This window comes from Amyelois transitella, chromosome 15, assembly GCF_032362555.1.
Source record: "Amyelois transitella isolate CPQ chromosome 15, ilAmyTran1.1, whole genome shotgun sequence".
Taxonomy (NCBI): Eukaryota; Metazoa; Arthropoda; class Insecta; order Lepidoptera; family Pyralidae; genus Amyelois; species Amyelois transitella.
Window position 1 is genome coordinate 4,961,964 of NC_083518.1, and position 10,194 is coordinate 4,972,157.

General features: G+C 33.0%; 1 protein-coding gene across 2 annotated transcripts; it reads right to left on the minus strand.

The window, feature by feature from the left end:
• Window positions 1-5,175: 5,175 nt before the first annotated feature.
• On the minus strand, window positions 5,176-10,169 carry LOC106136317 (probable methyltransferase-like protein 25). 2 transcript variants are annotated; one of them, XM_060948091.1, is made up of 8 exons: window positions 10,011-10,169; window positions 9,660-9,884; window positions 9,214-9,386; window positions 8,669-8,857; window positions 7,987-8,164; window positions 7,510-7,713; window positions 7,251-7,360; window positions 5,176-5,682 (listed from the first exon to the last, which is right to left on the minus strand). In XM_060948091.1, exons 1-8 carry the CDS (start codon window positions 10,033-10,035, stop codon window positions 5,320-5,322), a joined length of 1,467 nt encoding a protein of 488 aa, XP_060804074.1. In that variant the 5' UTR covers window positions 10,036-10,169; the 3' UTR covers window positions 5,176-5,319. The 2 variants fall into 2 exon arrangements, with proteins under 2 accessions (XP_060804074.1, XP_013192279.1); XM_013336825.2 differs by having other exon boundaries at window positions 8,669-8,863.
• Between the last annotated feature and the right edge of the window lie 25 nt (window positions 10,170-10,194).

Consider the following 10,194-nt stretch of genomic DNA (forward strand, 5'->3'; position numbering starts at 1 on the left):
ATAAGTACAAAAAATTTCGTAAAATGTTTCCTTATCCTTCGAATTATTAAGGAAACATAGCCTTACGTATTTATGTTCACAAACTTCTTCAAAGCATAAATTTTACGCGTTAAAATGTAAAAAACCCGAGCGAAAATTGTGTTGACTAAAAAAGTTGACTTCTGATACAGGAAATCTATACAAAAAAATATTGCATGATTGAATGCTTTTTCCTTAACTTACTATTGTGTAATTAAATAAAAATCAAAGATTTATTTTATAAGTGTTAATTTTGATTAAAATTTTTTTTAACGATGACAATAGTTACTTCCTACCTATGTTTCTTACTTGTACGGTAGCGTACGACACCCACCATCATCAAAAGCAAAGACAACAAAACGTACTGACCTTTATTTATGACTAATAATGGTCATTTTTTACACCGTGAAATATTACCGCACAGGAATCGGGTTAAACGCGAATTGATTTTTTCTAGCCTCGCTTTTTCCAATTTATCGGGATATCAGTGTGTAGATTTATTAAACGATTTATTTGCGTGTGTGGTGCCCGGCAATTTAATATAACATGGAGTTTCCATCTCTTTAACGCGGATGGAGTAATGCGATTATAGGATTTTGCACTTTCAACTTGTGCAACAATCTTATGGCGTGTGAAAACATCGCGTAGGTTTCCTACGCATTCAGGCAAGCGGATTTGAAACCATGATCCAAAAAGATTTAAGTTCCCCTGCAAAGGTCGTCTCACGTTAAACTTGACTAGGAAACTTGAAGAACTTTTGTTTGAAATGTTAATTTAATTAATTTAAGCTGCCTTTAAATGTAGCCTGTTCATCGTAGTCTTACACACATACATAGTACATACGTATAGTCACGTCCTTACCCCTCACGGAGTAGACATGTTCCAAAATCTTGAAAGGACTGAAAGGCCACGTTCAGCTGTAGATATGGCATAATGATGAAATTGAGATTCAGATTCGGGTTTAGCAACCCGCCATTTCTGTGGGAACGGAAATTACCGAATTTTCCGGACAAGTACTCATAAATGTAAGAAAATATTAATTTAATAATACTTACATTTTTGTTACGGTTTAAGACTGTAACAAAGTAAAACAAAAAGTGTTTTTACTATCTTCTATGGAATTTTCATTGCATTATTTTCAAGAAGTAACATAGAATCCTTTTTAAAAGAGGATTGTATCCCGCAAAAAACTGTCAACGTGGACAAAACCACGGGCTATGGCTAGTGAATAATAAAATTAAATACTAGGTAAGTAGGTACTAGGTAGGTATGTGTTTCATAACGATAATAATTATCGTAACTTAATGCGCGAGGTTAATTCTAAAATTCGTTCGGCGTGTGGGCTTGCCAATGATCTAATAATACTTTCGAGAATTAATTTAGTTACGATATATTTTATATTTTCAACGGAAACCCAAAATAAAATAAACATTATATAAAATGAATGAGTAGGTTCTCGTAGTAACATGAGTTACATTGATTCATGGAAATTGTGTTCGAAAAGTAGGTTGGCGATGATATCAGTATAGGTATTTCATATAATAAGAATAGATCCTATCCAACTTTTAAAAAAATATATACATACATACAATTTATAAATATACTTACAAAAGCGTAACCAAGGTTACGGGATTTTTCGTGATCTGAGCCGCGAGCGCTCTTGTTATTTTAAAAAACTACTAGCCGTCCCGGCAAACGTTGTTTTGCTATATAAATATTTTTTAAGTAATTTAGGGGTTAACATTTCATGAGAATCGGTCAAACCGTTTCGGAGGAGTACAGGAACGAACATTGTGACACTAGATTGAATTTCTTGTGAAGTAGATTTAGGATCGATTCAAGCCGACTGTTTGCGGTAGAAAAATCACCAATATCCTGTAATAGCGATATTTTATAGAAATAACTTCTTTTTATCACATGGTGATTATTCTGAGGGTCCAGGGTATGTAGGAGCCCTGCTGGGGCGTTTGTATCGCACAGTCACTCCGCCTACATTGGGATTAATGTGACAAATTTTCGCAGACTACAATATGCGGAATATCATATTGAAAAAAGATACTTACTCGTAATTTATTATGATACCCTTCATTATTATACAGAATTTTAGGTTACAATCTTGTCTTTGAATGAGAGAGTTCAAATCCGATTAAAAATATGTTTTACTAATAACCAAAAATCAACAGGCGATTTGTTTTTATTAAATTTCTAGCGCTATTTCACTATTTCATGGGGGCAATGAAATTGTTATACAATATACACACATACATATAATCATCTAACAGTTTTTATCCCTTACAGACAGACAGAGCCAATAGTCTCGCAAATACTACAAATACAGTATCTTGAAATAAATTAATAAAAAATACATTGAAAATGACTCGTACCTAATTATTACCTACCTAATTTTTTTTAATGATGGTACCTATTTATACTATGTACTTACGTACGTATATGCATTTATACGACATTCTTGTTTAATATTGATGGAAAGATTATATACCTACATACATTCCGATTCAATTCCCGGCCAGGGCATGATGAGAAACGAACTTTTTCTGATTGGCCTGGGTCTTGGATGTTTATCTATATAAGTATTTATTATAAAATATAGTATCTTTGAGTTAGTATCTCGTAACACAAGTCTCGAACTTACTTCGAGGCTAACTCAATCTGTGTAATTTGTCCCGTATATATTTATTTATTATTATTTATTATTATACATACATATGGTCACGTCTATATCCCTTGCGGGGTAGTCAGAGCCAACAGTCTTGAAATGACTGAATGGCCACGTTCAGCTTTTGATTTGGCGTTTGAAAGATTAGATTGTGTAAATAACTTATCCTACCTTACTAAATATACACAAACTAAACACTCCTTTTATTGTACGGTAAGAAGCCGAAAACATTTTTGGTAGAACTACCTGTGAAAGTATGAAGTTGGCCAAGTATTTGATTGATGGTGTTTCATACATGGGAATTATCGCCTACAGATTGTTTTATGGTTATGGAAATCTTTGAAGGTCAAACAATTCTATTAGAATTATGAATTATACTATGTTATAGACGTTACGTTATAAATAAAGTCAGTTACCCCTTCTTAAGAATTTCTCACAAAATACCTAGGGACGATACAAACCTATTCCTGGTATAAAATGTTCAATATCTTATTGAAGTACGCGGTTCTCAAGTTATCTCTGAAGAATACCAGTTTATTCCATTGAATCACTTATCTGTGACCAACTTTCAATTGAATAGCTGCCTATACATACATTTTATAGTGCTTCAATAAGATATTTTTTTATGAAAACATCTAGTGACATGTTTGAATAGACCCAACATTTTCAAATCGTGTTGAAGTAAGCTGTCTTAAATTTATAGATACCTAATTGGTAAAATTTAACAAACAATAAAATACCTGACTAAAGAAAGATTGTTTGAACTAATTGTAGTCGTAAACATTTTGTCTACTTTAAGTATCATGATAATTCATTTGTACAGGCGTATTTCGAACTTGCCTGATTAGTAAGTACGAAATTTCATATTTCTTCATTAACATTTTTCTCCTTCATAAATTACTGAAAAGAACAAAGTTACTAAAATATACATTGGATCATTTTTAAATTAGATTTTTCATTTTAATAAATGTAGTCTTCTAAAATATACAAAAATCTGAATATGCCTAGTCTTGTTATTCAGTTTTATTGTTAGAATAAAGTTATGAAAGCGTATTATCATCCGGCAGTTCTGTCGACTGTAGTACAAAAAATAACAAAACAATGTTTCTGCAATGTTATTTTATAAATTACCCTGTAGCCTAAACTTAATTATCACAAAGTTCAATGACAATATATTAAGTATTTACTATTCACGTAGCTGTCTAATAAGTTTTGATTATCCAGCGATTAACTTATATCTATTTTCGTTCAGAGTACACCGTAAAACTAAGTAGGTACCTAAGTAAATAATTTGTCAGGAAAGGTTTAATTCTAAATAAAGTTTGAGTAAGAAATGCTTATTTATTGAATTGAAAATTGTTTCAAGACAAATATATATATATCAACTTAATTTTACTTTGATAATTTGTTGTAACCTACATATATAACATGTAATCTACACACGTGACATTTAAATGCAGTTCCTTCATGTAGGTATGTGAAAAATACCCCACTCTCTATATGACATTCGCTCATTTCCTGTACTGTGGTAAATTATGTCGTCATATCTAATAAAACATATTCGTCCCTTATATTTACCCTCCGTTGAACATGCTTTCTGTTTATGGCGGGATGGTAGCCAAATAAGAAATGGAATAATTGGGTCACCGGTCTTATGTGCGTTTATGGATAATTTTCGGGTATGTCAGCATTCAAATTAATTCAAATACGATTGAAGACAGATACTTCTCCTTCAGAACCTTACCTATTCCACTGCTAATTACAGAAATTCAAATAAGACGTGGATTACACTTCTACGTACTATTTTAGGAAAAAGTCAGCGACTGCTAGGCATATGTCCGTATCTTGATTTGTAATTAGTTTTATGTGTACTCGATCAATTGCTTCCTTGTTTTCCCCTAATCCACGTCCCCTATTAGTCGGCCATTCTCGGAAAGACGCGATATCGTAAACTTATCATTCAATCTAAACGATTTGTTTTCCTCGAGCTTAGTGTTTCGCAATGAAAGGGATTCTCAGAAGTCAAATAAAACTTTTCTACAACCTGACCACAAAATCCATGTTGGATTAAACTTATTTGTATACGGTGGCTTAAAACAATAAGTACTTAGGTACTATTATTTAAGCTGAGCCGTATAAAGATCTTTTTCCGCACATGTTGGGAAAAGCCCGCCATTGTACATATTGTTCTAAATCCAATAACTGTTATTTGTTATATTCCTTTTCCTTTTTATTATATAGGAATAAAGAGTTTACAAATAAATTAACATGTTTCGTCCGAAATCTTCGCTTCGGTAACACTAGTAGTTGTGTAGTCTTAATCCGTAGACTGACATTTTTAAAACTTCGGACGAAGCATGCTCCGACCTTCGCTCTGATGTATGGGGATGGGATAGACAACGCTCCAACAATTGGAAAGCTGTGGCATGCAGCAATATTAAAAATAAAATGCTTTGTATTTATAAGTTAATATTTTTTATTGATATAAATACTGAAAACGTCAAGTTTTGTATACTTAGGTATATTTTAATTACATCAATCGCTTGCTACGCTTTGACGTGATGAAATAAAAACAATAACACATAGTAAAATACAGAATTCAATCAAAAATTGAAATATAACTGTCATCTAACGGCAACTATACTGTGGCATCTCGGAGACAACACAGGATCGAACAATTTTACCAAAAACACGTCTTTGAATCCGTTTTCAAACAAAAACAACAATCTATCTAACAGAATGACGCCTTCTACAACTTGAGCCAAGCATAACCTAAGTAAATAAAATAGCACTGTTTGTTTCCATTGAACATCCATTTGCGCGACAATATCAGCTAGATAGCTCTCGGATAGATTATCATAAAGTCCAAGATTTAGGGCGCTGTCGGCCATCTTGAAATAATCCCTAAATCCGTGACATTTCGTAGATAACCGCTTTAATTTGCCTTCGGGTATTGTAAAGTTTGGTAAATGTTGCCTAATTATTACCTGAAACAAAGATATATAAGGATTTAAAAAGCAAAATAGGTACGGTACATTCAGGAGGTAATATTATCTGATATGATTTTATTGTTAACAATCTTATTATTGTTTCTTGCACCGCCGTCTTGCTCTCCATCCACTGGTTGTTTGTAAAAAATCGCTAAAACCGTTAATACCGCCTATTGTACTACATACATACATCTAGTTTTTTTTTATTTACAACTTTGTTCTTTTTTTGTGTGCAATAAAGAGTTATTCATTCATTCATCCTCAATGGACTGATGACTGACAGTTAGTTTATGAATTAAAGATTACATTATAATGTTCATACGCGTGACTTAAAAACATTTCAAGTTTGTGCTTTCACTAGCGTTTGTAACAAAGATATAGAATAAATACCTAGAACAAAGTCTGTGGGCTATAAACGCTTGTGAACTTAAAAATAGTTTGAATTTTTTGTTTAATTGTTAAATCATCTTTACAATGTAGACATCGTAATAATTAAAGATGAAATACAATAAAATAATAAAACGAAAATAAATATTTTATCGATTCGTATTCGATTTGGATGATGTAAACAAAGAAATTATACCAAGAACTAAATTACCAATACAACGCTGTTATATATCCATTAGTTGGCGTTATTCAAATTGTTATAATCAAGGGTGTAAGTTAATAAATAACGGGTAATGAAGGCCTACCTTGTCTTCCACGAAACTATCGTTAACATGGGCTGTCTGTGTCAAACTGGCGATTACTGACTCACACGTTCTAAGTATGGCTTACGTCACTTTATTTATACGAAATGGATGAAACTTTTAAGAAAACATAAGTGGTACATCGAATTAGAAAGTAGATTCTTAACCTATATGCGTATAAATTAAACGTATGAAAAAATAGTATATCGTAACATCCACTGACAAATTTACAAAAAAATTATCTGTCTCAACACGTATTCTACAAATTTATACACACACAACACTTATACATACCTACTATAAATTATATTATAAAAAAGCAAATTCTTTGAGTCAAAGCAAACTTGAAAGAATGGACACGTCTTTAACTTCTACCATCGATTTTTGCATAAATTAAGAGAATCAATGGATTAGTGGACGGCATAGATATAGAATGAACGAACCATAGGGCAGAAAAGTGGCGAAAAGATTACCTTTTGCATTCAACTGGTCAATGTTCTTTACATTGACCATATCCAGCACTGGATTAAATAGTTATACTTAAAACACGTCTTGATCTTTTACAGAGTAGACAAAACCACTAAAGATTCAAAAAACGAATTTACCTCTTGCTCGATGATTGAATTGAGATTCAGACAATTTGTGCGGGAAGAGATGCAGCTGGCATGCACTTTGATTTTCTTTGCTACCAGCATGGAAGATTGAATATAAATGTGCGTATTCCCTAAGTCGCCTCTTACGACATTCCCGGGAAATAAATAAGATGGTTTTCGATCTAGATACGAACTACCGGGCACGGTAACTGTAGGTACGGGACGAATTACTTCTTGTATATATATATAAAAGTACTAAACCTATAGTAAAAGCTTTACTTACCTGTAGAATAGCTCTGTAGAGTAAACTTCTATCAGGTAATTGCTTTTGATAAACCACTCGGTCTATAGATTGTGCAGCCAGCATGCGAGCGTTTCGTCCCAAGTTGTATCCTATTAGGTGTCAAAAACAAGTTCATCAATTGGATAAATAAAATTAATTCTTTAAGAAGCACTACCAGAATTAGACATATGATTATAAGTGTATGATTAAAAATATAAAAAGCAGCAAGTAACGTTAAAACCTGAAGCTATATCAATACCTTTCAAATATTGCGACATTGGGAAACCCTCGTCCATCTTGTGTCCACTACCAAAGTCTCTCTCGAAGACGTCAAACATTGCAGCGTCTACTTCCTCGGTAAGAAGGTGGTAACAACACGGCACATTGAATACAGCTTTCACGGCGGGCTGTGCCGCGAAGATCCTTAGGGAATCGGGCCCTAGGTTACCGCAGGTGTGGAGACCTGACCATGAAAGATATTTTGAAGATAGTACTAATACTCTCTAAATTCTGGCACTCTTGGCCAGCAGCTAAAATACCAGTACCTCACTGTAATTCTGGTACATAAGAACGTTAAATGGTATATGTAGAACTTGTGTCAATGAAAAGAGTCCAGAATGCACAAAATGGTAAAGCCACTCTCCCTTAAACTAAACGGGCAATGATTTCATTTATAAAGCGTTGTTTTGATTTCCTACATTCCTAAGTCTTATGTATTTTAATTAGCTTTTCTTACCTGTCAAAAGGACTCTGATGTCAGTTTGTTCTGGAAATTTCTCCCTTACTATGCTAGCCAGGTCGGTGTCTCTAGTGATGTAGGCACTGGCGAATCGGTGTAAGTTTTTGTTGATGCTATCATTAATTCTCCCTTGGATTCCATTTTCAACTCTTTTTGCTATGGCGTGCCATTGTTTCTGAAAAAAGAAAAAATATAAATTTTATTTTAACTACCTAATCCCTTTATTGTTTTTAACATAAGTATTCCATAAATTAATAGGTTGAATAATGCATAATGAAACTGATCAATGAAAATATAATTATAATTTTTTCGTTGTTTACAAATGTAGTTGATGCAACATTGTAATGAAATTTGCTTATTTTGATAACAAATATGTATTGGAAGTTGTGTTTGTTTGTTATATCTTTATGGCATAGAAATTTGCACAGTAACAAGAAAGTAGTACATAGTTATAAAAAAACAAATCACTTGCAATGAGTCCGCCATTTTTTATCCCATGAAGGGATCTCTTCCAGTCAACCGACAAACAATAATGATTTCCTTTAATTCAGATAAAATATATAATTCAGTAAAAAGCTGCAAGTCACTGTGTTTCTTGTGTTTTGTGTGTCTTATGAACTATTACAAACATACGTAAAAGAATTTACATAGGTGTTCAAACCAGAGTTTAAAAACTCACCTGTATAATTTTGATCCTTACAGCGGCGGCTTCTATAGTTTTATCAGCACAGTCTATGGTCAGACTGGGTATTCCATAACCAAGGGTCAGGGCAACAGGCAGATGTCCCCTCCCCCCACCAGCCTCCACGCAACATGTTGAATGAGTACTATTGTGCAGTGATGCTACTAAATGCGACATTGTTTGAACCTGTAACTAATAACTAAATAAATAATAGAATTATTAATAAAAATTGGATGATTTATACAATGAGTTCTATCTTTCAATATACCTATATATAAATAAAATCCTTATGCTCTTTAAGGTTGGGTCCTAATTCATAATATTTTTGTCTGAAGTTGGATGGTTATGAATTCTGTAAGCATCCCTTGTAAAGCTTCACCTTTATTAACTAAACAATTGGCTCAGGTAGATGAAATAAAGAATGTTTGAAGAGTACTCAATGTTTTTACATTGAGTGGCTGCCATATAACTCTGTGATTCTATTCAAAAAGATAATCTGACCAAATGGAAAAGCGCCATTTGATGAAGTTTCTTAACTTTACCTCATAACTCTTTTTGCTGGACATAAATTCCGTGATAAGTATTTCAGGTTTCATCTGCCCACCCCATTTTGCAAAACGATTTTGAAGCTGTTCTAAATTCAAACAGTAGTCATTGTTGATAGACACATAATGTGATTGAGCATTTTTAATCCAAACAGCAAATTCAGAAGCATCTGTTGACATAAGCAAACATACAAATTGAATATAGTTGAGCATGTCTCAAAGTAAGTTATATCCTCATCTCTCTGGAGAAGATCCCAAGGTGTGCCTTTTGGCCATGATCCTAAAATTTTGTTAATCAGGTATTTACACAAATTGACTCCTGTCTCATATTTTCAGGAAACTTTACCTGGGAAATTATTATCTTATAAGCTACATGCCACCTTAAATTTGATTATTTTCTTGAGTAACAGATAAATTCATAGTGCAGAAAATAGTCATCTTACCTGAACATTCACTGTTTGAAGCACAGTTCCAGAACTTTTCTATACAATCATTCAACTGCATATCTTCTAGAGTATCCTTTAAAGGCTTTGGGACCAATTTCTCCCAATGATTCAGGGTAAACATTTCTACCATGTGACAGTTAGCAAGTGGTAGTAATGGTGTCAGGAATGTTATAAGAGTATTTATTTGATTACGAAGTCTCATTGCAGTCTGCATTGAGGAATCTGAAAAAGGTATTTTTTTATTTTTTATGTCATAAACAACCAATCGAAAGTGACATGATCAAGTAGTTAATTTAAATAATTAAGGTATTAATTTAATAATTTAAATAATTAAGGTTAAAAGTTTACTTTCAAAATGAGACTCCTGCATCATATGGATTGGCAGATGGTATCTTTAAGAGAGCACAGGCTTTTTTGTACTGCGCTCTTATGGCCTCTGCCATCCCCAGAATATCCTTGTCTTCAGAATTTGTTTGTGGAAATGCTTCAATCAACTCTTTTACTTTTGCCAGTTGTTTCATTACTTTTTCAG

Coding starts and splice junctions, on each gene's coding strand:
- LOC106136317 (XM_013336825.2), bottom strand. CDS start 10,035: ATGATGCAGGAGTCTCATTTTGAAA. Junction 8,864..9,213: donor CCAGCAAAAAGAGTTATGAG/GTAAAGTTAAGA, acceptor TTTAGTTATTAG/TTACAGGTTCAAACAATGTC. Junction 7,714..7,986: donor CATCAGAGTCCTTTTGACAG/GTAAGAAAAGCT, acceptor TTTCATGGTCAG/GTCTCCACACCTGCGGTAAC.